Here is a 15032-nt window from a genome sequence, read left to right on the forward strand (position 1 = left end):
TCTATAAAAATGTACTTTATTTCAACACGATAGATTTATCTAATACAATATTTTATTTAATTGGAATCAACTTTTCTCCCCCGCCCATTCGAGTTAAGGGTGTCGCGGGGCGTGACCATGGTGACGTAGCCTCGATGACGGGATGTTTGTGCTGCGCAGCTATGATGAAGGTCGGCCCTGTGACAGCTGTGGCAGCACGTGAGGCTGCAACTTTTAAAGGCGTTTTCTGTACTAAGCGAGCACACCAGTAACTTTAATGTAGATATCTAATGTATAGAAAAAGAAAGTAAGATACCATGGTTCTCTATGCACATTATTACACAAGCCATCTATGGCAGGAAGCAGAACAAGATGTACGGAGAAAAATCAAACTTTGGAAAAACTTTCTTTTAATGATTTACATCTTATGTGTTTCCATTTTTTAACATCATATTGAGACAAACAAAACTTCAGCACTGGCAGTGGTTCATCTCAAATGCTTACTTTAGTGTATTCAAAGAACACTGCTATTTGCAGCATAAATCACAACAAGAACTAAACATTAACTTTTTTTCTCTTTAACAACACAGAAATCCACTTTTTACTCTGCTTTATTAATGCAGTTTCAGACCCATCCACAACAGTGGCTTTGCTGTTAATAACAAAGAAATTCAATGAACGTGACCACGCCGTGGCTTTAAGGCGAATGAATGCTTGTTTAGGCTTAGATGAGTTTCAGGCGAAAAGGAAGAGCTGTCAGGAAGATCATTTTTGTACTTCACGATCCATGGTAAAGAAGCATGGTGCTGAAGAGGGTGTGGTCATAGAACTGCTCCGCTTTCACAGACTTCAGGTGCTCCACCTGACTGCCTCCAGTGCTAATGATCTCAGGTGAGCCGCTGTGGATGTGGTGGTCGAGGATTTCTGCTGTTGGGCCGTTTGAGAAAAAGTCCTCACAGTGTCTTTCATCTGTCACTGTAAATGAAACAAAAGTCAAAAGGGCAAAAAAAAAAAATGTTTTGATCATGTTCCTGCCTCTAAGAGAGAACAAATGAGGCAGGGGGGTTTGATTTTGTTTTGCACAACTATTTAAACTTTTTTTTTTACTACAATTCCATAAGCAGGCACGTAAAAATAATGTCTATTACATGGCCAGCTCTCAACGCATCAAATGGTATCCAACTCTTTGGATTTTAAAAAAGAGATCAATAAATTGCGAAATAGACTCCAGTTTTATGTAATCTCAAAAGTTTTGACCTTAGACCGTGTTTTAAAATAGGTCACGTCCTGATCTGTAGTAATTCTGACATACAGTTTGCATTGTACCACTGTGACCTAGTTCTGTGTCATTTCACAAGAAAAATCACAAGTCTTTTAAGCTCCATGACCCAACATCACAAGCAAATTGTAAAAAATGTCAAAGGCACTGTATAGTTGGCACTTGTAGTCTTTCATTTGCAATCATCTGAAAAACGTAAGCATGTGTTTTTTTTGTTTTTTTTTTTTAAATAAACACAGATGTTGTGAGACAGGAGAAAGAAAAAAAGAGCACAAGGATACACCAAGAAAACAAAGGCCACATTTATAAACTTTATACACATTTAATGATGTCAAGCAGTCAAGTACAAAGCTAAATCTGCTCAGTACTCAAAACACTGGATGCCCCAGATTCAAAGACTACACACTCAAACCTTCTGCCACGTAAAACAAAAACAGAAACCATGTTCAACATGAAATAGTACTACAAAATACAGAAAGAATCCCCCCCCCCCCTCTTAGCGTCTATAAAATTTGAACACAGCGTACATTAAGTTACCATTTGGATTACTTAACGCAGCCTAACAAATAAGGCTTTTTGCAAAGTGTAGAAAACCATGCAAACTTTTTTTTTTTTCAGCAGGACTGTTTGTACATAACGACCGATTGCAATATGGCCTGATATTAATTTCAAAAACACACTGGGTATTCTTCTGTAACACACGCAAATGCAAGCCTTGCTAGTTAACTTTAAAAGTTCGCCAACACACACACACACACACACGATATTTCAGACCAATCAATCACAAAGGTGAAAAAGACGGATAACCCAATTCTACTCTCATGGACCAGTAAATGTTACTAAAGGGCATCTAGAAACTCCAAGAAAGCTGCACAGTGAATTATGTAAATTTTAAAAGCTACATTCATGTTCAGATATGCTTTGGCATAAAGTTATTCTTCAATATAAAATGCGAAATTTCCAGAGACTTTGTTTCTGTATATTTTAAAAAGTGCTTAGGTACCAATTTCACATAAATGTCACCTATTAAATATTATTTTAAATCAACAATATTTACTGATTTATTAAAGTGGGAGAAAAACAAACTTGAACATTACTATTTTTTTGGTGTTGGCAGCAGAAGGTTGGTGTTCACAACATCAGGTAACAAATGAAGTTTTCCTTATTTCTTATTATACAATAATGCACAAGTTTATAAGCGTTATAATAAGACGTGGCTAAATATTTTTTATGAAGCCAATATAAACATTTGCACTTTTAATGCAAACAATGTGGTATAATTGTGCAAAACAAAATCATCCTTTTATTATAAACCTAATAAAAAGTAAGCATTACACGAGAACTGTCAGTATAATTGGACGTATGCACTGACTACATATCTGTATAACAAACACATGTTAATACCTTTCTCCTTAAGAGTATAATCAGGTACATGGAAAAGTAGAAAATACAACATACACACGCACACACACACGCACGCACACAGCTAAATATCTTCAAAGGAAGCTCTCCACCAAATCAAAACAAATGTATTTCGATATCTGTGCATTACTCAAAAAAGAAACTTACAACAAACATACAAATGGAAACATTAGAATGTGCCATTTCACACACAAGCCCTTTACAAGTAGGCATAAGAGTTGGTGCAGCGACAGGGGGTCTGCATCGACGCCACAGTGATGACCTCCAGCTCTTTAGCTGTGGGGCTCGACCTGGCTGGTCCCCCCTGATCCATGAGCCCTGGCCCTTGTGATGGTGCAACCCCATTCATCCCAAATGCAAAGCTTCCTGGCCCACCTGAGGTTACAGTCGCTGCCAACTCCATGTTCATGCTCTCCATCTGTGCATCTCCAGCTCCATCTAGTGGCCCATTCCCGTTAAGCAATTTGGGTTCCACGCAAAAACCTGAGAGCCAAGACGAGAGGAAAAAAATCAGTGAGATGAGAGCCAGGACATATTTCTTCCATCCATTTAAAGAAATATTTGCTTAGAAGATACAATTAACCCAGAGTTTTTCCTAAAAATACATGCAGACACTTGGTCTTACATGAATAAGTGGGATAAAAATAAAGTCACAAATTAAGCTGATGTGATGAAAGAAGAATATAGTTTGTAGATGACATTTTGCTGATCACCATTTCACCAAAACTGAATTCTTTTTTGTTGTCATTCATGGGGATATCATGCATGTTAGAAATAACTTTGAGAACCACTGCTTTAATCCATGATATTACATAACTGTAGACTTAACATTAACACCAGTTAATATCAGGAAAATGAATTATAATCAATAAAAAGAGTCACTGTGTCACACTGTCGCTGTGACTCATGTAAAATGTGAATAAAGTCGAACAAGACCCTTTGGAGGAAAGACTTCAGAATATATTTTTAAAACAGTAAATACTTGCAGAGACCCATGATATCCCTTAACCTCCTAGATACACAGATGGTATCAATTTCAAAATCCTACTTCACTTGGTTTTCAAGTTATCTTGACCTTTGACCTTGAGGTCAAGGTCATTGAGATTTGAACTCGATGGCATCAATTTCAAAATCCTATACTGTTTCGTTCTTGAGTCATTGCATTCACAAACTTTGGTGTCCATCACATTATGCCATCAACCTTTTGCGGCTGAGGGGTAATAATGTCTTGAAAGTTCCAATTTCCTTTAAAAGGTAACAGAAAAAAAAAAAAAGTATCTGAACAGACCTGATCAGCTTAGTAACTTACCGTTAGTTCTAGCCTTCTTTCCAGGGTTTGCTTCCATGCCTTCAAAAGACCTTTTTCTGTTGGGCACACCATTCAAGAAGCTGCGTCCCTGGATGGTGGGGTAAGCGTGGTACCCATTCTGGCTCATGCCATTCAGAAAAACCCCATTATGAGACTGAGCCATGTTTTGTTGGAAGTTCTGGGCATTGGAGAGTATTTCAGCGCACTCCTGGAATCCCTGCGCGTGGGCCAGGTCAGCAGCAGTCAGCCCACTGGCATTCCTCATACTGCACAACAGAAAAGGGAGTGTTAGAAACACTCACTGTATGCTCCATTTACACAAATAAAACAAACAAAATAAGACAAGCCCAAGCGTGCACACACATCCCCACACGCACATACATACATAAACATACATACACACGCACGCGCACGCACACACTCATTAAGCAAATATTCGCGCACACAGACAAACACAGATGTATAGAAATAGCCTGTGCTGCTCTACCCTCTCTCACATCCTCTTCGTCATCTTCATGACAGATGACGATTGATCCCTTTGGGATCATCTGGATCTTGAGTGAAACTTAAAATTTTCACTTGTTTCCACATAATTAAGGAAACACGTCTGCTGCAAACGGGCATGGTTAAGACAGCTGAGGACGTGCACCTGAACATGTATGAAATGATCCGCTGCATCCACAGGAGATCACATCCGTGGACAGCGTCAAACGGGATACATCAAGGAGCATTCTGCTAAGGATGAGAAGCTGTTGTCATCTCACGTCTCCAGCGGCGATAATATTCAAGGATTTCTGCAAAGCCGCATTGAAAGCGCAGTGATGTTGTCTTCTCTGTGTCAATGTCCGTGTAAAAAAGTCAGCAAAGAAAATGACAGACTCGCAAAGTGACGAAATCCCCAGAGACGAGTCAGAGAATCAGAAGATGGAGAAGACTATGATGCAATGCATCTTCAGAAGAAACTCCAGAGAGTGAACGATTAGGCTGAGAACAAATCAAGGTCAAACTGCAGCACTCAAACAAAAGCACACTTCTTTTGCTGCGAATGTGAAGCTAAAGTGAACTTGTCCTCATGTTGTTTCAAGAAAAATGAGCAAGAGAATTAAAAAAAAACATTTAAAGAAAAAACTCTAAATAGAGTCTGTGCACAATGTGTACAGCTGTGTTAACCATAGCCAGTTGCAGCAGTGATAAAGTAACTTTCTGGGAGCAGTAATGAATGAGCAAACAGCACTGTGCCCCCTTCTCCCCCCCACAAATTTACGGTTTTCAAACAGCATCAAAGCGTGGGAGCAATCTCACCTGGAGATAACGTTTTGACAGGAAAAAAAAACAAACTACACAGGAATAAAATCTAAACTTAATCAAAAGTGTATAGTAAAAAAAAGGTGCTATTAATATAAAATTGGATCATTCTGCTGAAGGACACAGAAAATAATCCACCAACCAAAATATTTCTTGCAGCCTAATGATGGAAATTTCTCTTCTCTGTTTCAGTTACAAAAACAATACTGCTGTTGTTCAGGGCCTAAATGTCATCACGCTGTGAAATGAGTTCTCTAAGCAAACAGCTCAGTCTTTGTCAAAAAACTGGGAGCACTGGCCCACGTCCGATTCCGGACTGTTTTTTTGTTTTGTTTTTTAAACAACACGAAGGGAAAAGACTTGAAAGCAATCGTCACGTTGTTGATTGACCGAAATTTTAGTAATATTTTTTTTCATTGAACTTTGAGTTTATACTGTTAAATTAAAAACCAGGTGATATTAGCTTCCACACAAAGAGGCAGGATTTACAACACACAGCTGCTGTTTGGTCATTCATTAAGTGTAGAAACTGCTCGTTCTCTGCATTTTTATCTAAACAGTTGTGCAAAAATAAACATTTCAAGAACTAGTGCATGTGAAAAAACATTTTATAAAGAATTGAAGGTTTAAAAAAAATTTAAAACAAACAAGTAAAAATCACACAATAAACTTGTTGCACATTACCCGTCCCCTTCAAAATTAACGCTTCCAAAGGATTAATCCAAGAGGTTACATTTAAACTGAATATCATTTAAATGTTAAATGGTAGATGGATCAGTCTCACTCTAAGGAATAGAAATTCTTATGTATAATACTAAATAAGAATTTAATGTTAAAATTGGTCTCTCTTTGAACACAAACTGTTCCCTAAGTAAACCAGAATAACATACTGTTATTGTGATAAAAATCTAACATCTTCTAATCTTAATCATTATGGTCCACTTATTGCATGATAATGGTACACCAAGTACTTGCCCTAATTCTTGTCTAGAGGAACTCAGTGATTAAGCTTTTGTTTGGACAAGGGTGAAATTGCACCTCAACCATCCCCAAATGAGATTTCCTCTCCCTTTTTAAAGCACTTCAGATATTCAAGTTGCTTCTTGTTTTGAAATCTTATGTCTAATGTCAAATGAGTGATTGCAGAGACACTTGCAGATTACTGCAGCTCTGCTGTGGGGTTGGTCAAAGATAGGGAGGAGGTTATAGGTGTTATAGTTATTTGTTTATTTTTTATATGTGTATATATGTTGTGGATCTCTTAAGGAGGATGCTAAATATTAGACACTCATGAGTGCCAGGCTTTTTAAATGCCCGACTACACGTGCAAATTTCAAGTTTTCAGATAAAGTCTGCTGCAAATTAATTCTCTAATTTCTTTATTAGACCCTCTGGCTTCATTTCCAGCACTGACTTGCTTCCAAACCAAATCTCAGCTTGAACATCGCCCTCCACATAAATGAAACAATGTGCCCCTTTTCTATTTCCCTAATAATTTAAACCATTATTCCTTTAGTGAGACCTGACATCTATGGTAATCACTAATCCAACAAAATAGATAGCCGTGTATAGCTTAAAAGAAAAAGAAAAACAACAAAAAAAAAAAACAAAAACAAAAAAACAACTTAAAAAAGGAAGCGTTAATTCTTTGTAAATGCCTGGTATGCTTTGCTTTTCGGTCCTAAGCACACAATATGCATCTTCTCTAACTATTGTCTAACCTTCCAGAGGCAGCCTATTATCATGCTACGTGTTGACATGGGACTCACGTGATTAACCCTGTCCATTTAAAGGACTCCTATGGTTAGTTCACAAAATAAAAACAAATCATAAAATTAAAAAAAGAGGCTAAATACAGGAACAATCATGGATAATAAGCAAAGCATGCAGGTCTAAAACTTTAGTTTTGATTCATTAAAAAACCTAGCATTAAAACCAATCACCGCAAGAAATACCTCAACAGTTTGCCAGTGTGTAGATAGGAAGCGATAGTGAGAACACTCAATGCCACAACAGTGCGGCTATCCCAGGGAACGGGGCAGACTCAGCAGTGTCTATTCTCCCCCTTTCTAGGATTACTTGAAAAAACCAAGTCATTTCCAATTCAATGGCTGCAAAACATTAAGATGTACGGTTCTGTTTCTGTTAACAGTATAGAAAACTTTTTTTGTAAACTTATTGTCACTTTCATAAAGGAAAAGGTGACAAAGATTAGATGTCAAAACAGACTATGATATTGTATAGGGTTAATACTGTGACATACAAAAGAAAACATTTCTGTGTATAAAGTAAAATATCTGGTACAGTGAAATGACAGTGAATAACCATTGCAACAGGATGATGTTAGCATTAGACAGTTCAGTACATGATGTTATGCAAATCTAACCCATCTCACTCAGCTGCTCTAAGCATGCCTGCACTACGCTCATCACCGGCAGCCTCTAAGCACTGGCCTACCTGCTGCTAGTTTGCTTCTGGACCACCTTTACAGTTTGAGGCTCATGACAAAAAAGAATTTCTTAGAAATCTACCCCCCAAAAATATATACTATATATACTTTTAATGCAAAGTTTATTTTAGAGTTCTAGACCAAAATCAGAGCATTGGTTTTAAGATTCAAATTAAATACTGGATTTCAAGAGGCAAAGTAAAGCTCATATTTATAAAGCTGGGTCCGATTTATTTAGTTACCATATATCTACTTTATGAGTGGTTCTATAAGTACTTATACATGTCCTTATCATTTTTCTTGGTAGTGTATTTATAATAGGATAAGATGGCGTTCGTTCAAGTGACTTGGCGCAAAGAGCCAAAGACGTTGATCCTGTCAGCACTCGGGACAGAGGTACAAATAAAACCATGATGAACGGTGACACTGGGGAAAAGTTTTGAAGAGTTTTATTTAATCGTTTTTATGTTCCAGTAAGGAATTGCGTAAGAATTATGGCTGTCAACCCAATGTTTTAGACTGAAGCAGAAACAGTTGCCCAGAGGTGTTGCCAAAATGCCTGCTGAGCGTCAAGGCATGCTTCAAGAAGGACCCAAGTTGTATCCAACCATGACACCACTGAGTAAAATAACACAAACCTCAGGTTTAGGTGGACTTCATGTCGTTAACACTCATTAAAAAAAAAGAAAATGCATAAAAGCATCTGTAAGTGACAGCCAAAGGAATAAAAGTATTTCATACATAATTCAAGGCTTTCAAGAGCACTTCCTTGTAATGAATCAGATGATCCTTTTATTGTAAGTACATCATACTCTCACATGTGCCTCTTCTTTCTTCCACACGGAAAATGTTGTGAATGCAAATGTGAAGATAAGCAGAAACAGTCACAGCTTCAAAATGCTCTGACATATAGTCAAAGCTTACAGTTTTATCATTTATGAATTACTTCTCCCCATTGAAAAGGAAATCTCAGATGACAAGTGTGTTCAAGAGGATGTAATACAAAGCAAGCATAAGACAAAGCCAAGAAGATGAACAGCTCACTGAGGAAAATCCTCAATGAAAAATGTAGATTTAAAGGACTGAATAAAACCCATTCATTCACTTTTAATATAATCAATGTGACAAGGACATCCCAGTTTGCGTGAAACAATAATTTAGCCGCTTCGCTGTAAAAAGGTACTCTCAAAGGCTTCTGTGAAAATATTTGGAGACATTGCTTTTCTTTTATAACCATGGCAATGTTGATGTGAGCTTCCATTAAGAATAAACCATTTATAATCCACTACTTAATCCATTTTACTGCATTAGATCCTGTACAAAACACTCCACAGTGAAAAAGTGCTTGTTACTGAAGCTTCGCTCCCACAATGCAGCGAGTGGACCGGAGGGCAAAGGAAGTGTTTAGATGCCTATCACGGAGATTTAATCTGACATGAAAGGAATGCGACGTGGAGATGGATGTTCAAGTAATAGATCTCAAAGAGCAGACTCAATGTTCAAGCTGACCTCCAAAAAGAAAATGTAGAAACTTTGACTTCAATAACAGCATTTATATAATAAAAAATGACCAAAGCTCCAAATGACTGGATTTAGAGCTGTCTGTCCTGTCTAATAGATTCAAATTAGAAGATTATCAAAACAGTATTTTAGACTTCATATATATTTTGAATTAGGACATTACAACTTAAAATTAGGGTATAAAACCTAAAAGCCTAAGAATAAAATGTAGTTTATATAGTAGTATATGATGTATACTGCTATGTACTGCAGATTTGTATTATTATAGTATAAACTGCATACACAAAAGTCTTTTCCCAGCAAAATATTTTCTCTCTTATGCATCAGATACAATGCACCATGAGCGCTACCAACGGCTGATTGCCTGAATAAGTATCAAATATAATACATGTCAAGGTTCATCTGCTGCCTTGCCACTAAATATTACAATTTTTATTGACTGCACATGACAGCGGACTATTTTCTTTGTCAGCCTTTGTTGGCACTTGAACATTTTGTTAGCAGACGTTTGAAAGCCCTTTGATGCTGAAATTTGTTATTTTGTCATGAGCCCCAGTCCCACCTGCTGTGCCTAAGTCTTCCTTCCAGCTGCGCCCCCGCTACATTTCTGAGTCATAAGTTAAATAAATGAAAAACAAACAAACTTGATAATAAACTAAACTAAATATCTGTGATCTGCAGGGAGAAAAACAAAACAAAACAAAAAAAAAATCACATATCATTTTCATCAAAAAATATAATACTCATCAGCTGATAACCAAATGCACACTGCGTGAACCACTGCTGAGCTTCTCTGCGTGAAAGCAGTGGATTTAATTTGCCAAGACAACCGTAGCAACCAGGGTGTTTATACAAGGAGAAAATGAAGCTTCAACAAAGAGTTTAAAATCACAAGTATATTGCAGTTTTACACAATAAAATATCTGTAATGATATGTCTAATATGTGTCTGGATCTGTTGTTACCAATAAAGATATAGACATGTGTGCAACATTTCTCTAGTGTTTCATTTCTATCGAGTGTTTTTTGTGACTCTGGGACATGCACTCTGTGAAACTATGAGGAACTGATTATGCATGGTGTGTGTGTGTGTGTGTGTGTGTGTGTGTGTGTGTGTCTCTAAAACTTTTTGAAAAGGCGTGTGAGCACTGTTTGCATTCCTTTACTGAAACAAGGCCCAAAGTCAGCACTGCTCTCCGATTATGTTCAGTATTGTCATGCTTATACCTAAAGCTCACTTTTACTGCTTCACAGTGGGATTTACTTTCTTTACAGAGAGCTTTTGGTGAGCAAAGATTTATTAGACTACCAAAAGATTAACGTACGTATAAACTCCTTGGTAGCTTGAGGTTTCTGTTCTCTAATGGGATCACAAAGAAAGGGCAGACAGTTTGTTGCAGAAAATGAAGCTGCAGGACTTCATAATTGAAAAACAAAAATAAACAAAAAATATTGAGTCTACCATCTAAACTCCTAAGACTAAAGTAAGCAGCAGCTTTTAATTTCTTTGTGCATTAAAAAGCTACTTGTACAAACCTGGTAACCTACTTTAGTGAGAAGCAACTCAAGGGTTTTGTTTTTTTACAGCTGCATAACACAGATAAGCTGTGAGTATGTAAACTGAGTGCCTAATTCATTAGGCTTATTCACATGACCTTTAGGAAAGCAACAGCTATGATCTAACGATATAGCTGTTGTTATTTCAAGTCATGCCGGTCTTGAAGCTAAATTTAACAAACAGGAAAAGTAAGTCATGCCTCTCACTTCTTTGTTCGCGTCAGATCCAACAACAGTGATAATGTTTTCTATACATGGGTATGTTGGCAAAACAACTTTAAAGGTGTGACTGATCATTACTACAAGAGGAGATTATGTCTACCTCCTAAAATACTGCTACTAAACTAAATTTATCGTGCAAGATCTATTATCTTTAACTCCATTATGTGCTCAATGCAGAGATTATTGTTAAGTTTAACAATCCTTGAAAAAAGTGGACATGAGACCAGCTAAAACAATCTTGCAAAAACTGGAAAAAAAAGGATCTTGCATTTCCAAATACAGTCACCTAATCAATGCATTTTCATTTAATGCAACACCTTGCAGCCTTTCCACAATGACAGTAAATAGGTATTCAGATAAAAAGGCAGTGTGCATTTGGTCACCTAGTTAAGCTGTGTATTTAAGACACTAACCAAAACAAATGTTAACAAAGAAAACCACACTCTAGATTTAACAGAGATCATGCAACATGGCCTACTAATTAAACAGTTTATCAACCTTTACATTAAGCTGCCCTCATGTTTGTGTAATAATGGTGTTGGATTGAAAAAGCCATCCATCTAGATGAAAGACGCCGTGCAGAGTTAATAATCAACTTTTACTGTAACAGGTATGAAGTATTGCAGACTGTAAAGATAATAAACGTCTGCTTATTAAAGTACACAAGCAGGTACTTGTGGAATATGTCTTATCTGATAATGTTACACACAGAGAGCAACTTAATGCAAATTGTTGCAATGAAAAACAACAATTTTTAAGGATTAACAAAATGTGTCACATTTTCAAGGGAGCGCCACCAATTCTTTTAATGTTTAACATGTCAAACAAGCCAACTTTGCTATATTATTACCGTTTCACAAAATGCATCTTTTTAACAACTAAAAACATTTTCAAGGATGTAAATGTCTACACCATTGTCTGGTGTACATTTCTAATGAACCCATAAATAATAAAACAAAGATGATTTTATTTTGTTGAGCTGAATGACTAATTCAGTCCTTTGCGCAAATCTTGTTTAAAGTTATATACAGACACAAACTGAACTGATTTAAAGTAAAGTAACCGCTTTTATAGCAGCTTTCCTTTTGGCTGGAGCTAATATAATATAATATCAAAAAATTAATCTTAGTAATTACATTCTGCACCTTCCACAAATTTATGTTTAAGACCCGCACTGTTAATGTTGCAGATCACATATTTGCAGCTTTTTAAAAAAAAAACCAGAAGAAAACATTTAGACTTCACAACAATACTGATGTGAGTTTGGTGGCGATCCCTTGTAAAGGTGTAACTAAGTCGCTGGATAGTACAGAGGAAAAGAAATGATGACACAGGACTGGTCACAGGACTTACTCAGCTTTCGCTCCCTGAATCAAGAGAGTGTTGATACACTCCAGGCTGCCCGCGCGAGCAGCCTTGTGGATGGGCGTCTCGCCCACATAGTCCTGAGTGATGACAAGAGACTGCAGTTATATATAGAATGTATCACACAGACATTACCAATTAAGTATTTATCAAATGTATCACATATTACTGCATCCTAAGCACATACTGGAAATTATAAAAGGGTGCAACTCTGCAGGGCAGAGCCTGAACTTTTCACCCAGACATTACTGCCGCCCACACACACATTTACAGTTGCACATTAGTAAGAGTGCAGCAGAGGGAAGAGGAGGGAGAGGGGGGACAGTGAGGCAGCTTTCTCCAACCACAATGCAATGTAGGCTGCGCTCAAATATCACACTTTCCTACTGCCCAATCCCAGGAAAGATAAAATGCTACACACTCAAGAGAAAAAGGCCTGCAAATCTGAGAACGTTCCTTTGTGTTTATTTCCACAGACGCTAAGCAGATTCAGTGGGAACTGCAAAGCAATGTGGTTCCTGATGACGATAATATGTTATGTCACCGTGCCCCACTAATCTGATTCCTCTCAGTAGTGCAGTGGAGCATAAAATATAGCCTCAGTGCATGAAATCCCATGGAGAGGAAAAGACGGGATGAGTGAGGCACTCAGTCTGACAGCGGCTGCTTCGGGAAATATGCTGAAGAAATAAATGAATGAATGGAACATGAGGGCATTGGTGGGTCAAATGGAGGAGTGAGCAGCAACACTGCCAGGGCTGTGACCCCAAATTTGAATTATCCTCTCCAATGGGATTATCTGAGCTCAACCCCTCACGCTCCTCTGCTCTTTTCACCCGCCCTCTCCACCGCTTCCTTTTTGTTTTACATAAAAACCAGTTCACTTTTTTCTATTATGTTTTCCTGTTGTCCCACTTTGTAACAAATACAGTCTACATGTCACTCCAGGAAACTCTGTGAATTAGGATGAGAGTGGGTCTGATATCGTACCTGTTTGTTAATATCTGCACCAGCTTGAAGCAACCATAACAAACACTCAGGGTGGCCCCCAAAAGCAGCAATGTGAGTGGGCGTCTGTGCAAACCTGGAGGTCACCGCGTTCACACCACAGCCCACCTGAACCAGACGCATCACACAATCCAGCTGTGAAGACACAAGTGCAATGCACACACAGTCAGACAGGTCCATTATCTGCTTTCTGAGACACTGGGCAGGTGCAGACAAGTAAGTGTGTTACAGCAGCCGAAAAAGGGCAAAAATGAAGCACTCCTATGTGGGCTGACTGGGTTTTCGAGGCCCAATTATCGAAGCTTTGCCTCGGGGTATGAATCCAGTCTCTGTACAAACGTGAGGCCTATTCTTTTCTAATGTGCAGTTTGTTAAACAAGTCTTACCACGAGTATTTTTTACACTCAAACACTTCGTTAAAATGAGTCATTAGCGCCGGGAGTTGGCTTGAAAGCAGTTTGAATTACCGCCCGTTTTAGCCGCAAACCTGCTACAATCCGCGAGGCTACATCCAATTTAACTAACTGCTCGTTAGCTAACATTTGTGGCTCTTGTAATGCTAGAATTTCGTGTTAAACCTATCGCCTAAAGCCATTAGTTAATATTAAAAAGGTTCCTGTTCAACACTACGTAAAAACGTACCTACAATTTGGCGCATACTAATACAATTCATTGAAAACTAGCTAGCCGGAGAAAAGTATCGCTTTAACAACGGTCCATTGTCTGCCTTCACTCAGGGACGGCTGGTTCTTCGTCTCATCAGTTAACAGTTAATGGAAACATCAGGAAATGGCCGAGACGAGCCTCATGATGTCGGAGAGCGACGACGCTCCTTCTGGATAACATTTCACCCAAAAAAATCCATTAAGTAAAACTCGGGCGGACAGAAGCGATACCTTTCCGAAGTGAGCAGCCCAGTGTATGGGCGTCCAGCCGTAGAAAGTGTCCTCCACCGTCAGGTCGGCCGGGTTTGATGTGCACTGAAGGAGGGAGCACAAGGCACCGACGTCTCCATCCCTGCAAGCCCGGTGGAGAGGGAAGCGGCTGTTTAAGACCTCCTCGCTCGAAAATCCAGACTCCACTCCCACCGACATGGTAACGAAATTATAAATATTAGTCGACTACTTAAGAGGAGACAGTAAATTAACTAGATATTTTTCACTCCTCCGCGCCGACTCTGCGTCTGTGCACGAGGACACACGCCACCCTGAATGGCGCGCCGTCTTTCTCTGCCTGACAACACAAAGCAGGAGGCTCAGAGCACGCGCCGAGCTGAAACCTGAGAACCGCTGAGAGAGCCGCAAACTGCGGACTGGACTTCGCATTCCTAATTTCTCCGCTTTTCCCTCTGCTCACTGACGAGTGCCAGATTTTACGTTAGATCAGGAGGAGCCTGTAATTACTTTATACGGAAGACTGATGATATCCCAAAAAGGTGGCCTTATAATGTTATGAAACTCTGATGTTCAGTTTTTCAGCTATGTATTGAAAACGAAATGTTCAAAAAAGAACACATAATAAGAATCCAATTAGTTAACTTATGGCCTCTTCTGAACACTTCTGGTACTCCTTATTTAATAATGTACAGTGAGAGAATACATGGAGGACCGTATCAAC

The 15032-nt window shown here is 38.5% G+C and overlaps 1 protein-coding gene across 1 annotated transcript; it reads right to left on the reverse strand.

Annotated features, from left to right (window-relative positions):
- Positions 1-574: 574 nt before the first annotated feature.
- Positions 575-14663, reverse strand: ankrd10b (ankyrin repeat domain 10b). Its single transcript, XM_031734555.2, has 6 exons — positions 14312-14663; positions 13398-13550; positions 12396-12487; positions 3990-4255; positions 3056-3163; positions 575-954 (listed from the first exon to the last, which is right to left on the reverse strand). Exons 1-6 carry the CDS (start codon positions 14507-14509, stop codon positions 758-760), a joined length of 1014 nt encoding a protein of 337 aa, XP_031590415.1. The 5' UTR covers positions 14510-14663; the 3' UTR covers positions 575-757.
- Positions 14664-15032: the final 369 nt, after the last annotated feature.

This window comes from Oreochromis aureus, linkage group 16 (genome assembly GCF_013358895.1).
Source record: "Oreochromis aureus strain Israel breed Guangdong linkage group 16, ZZ_aureus, whole genome shotgun sequence".
Classification (NCBI taxonomy): Eukaryota; Metazoa; Chordata; class Actinopteri; order Cichliformes; family Cichlidae; genus Oreochromis; species Oreochromis aureus.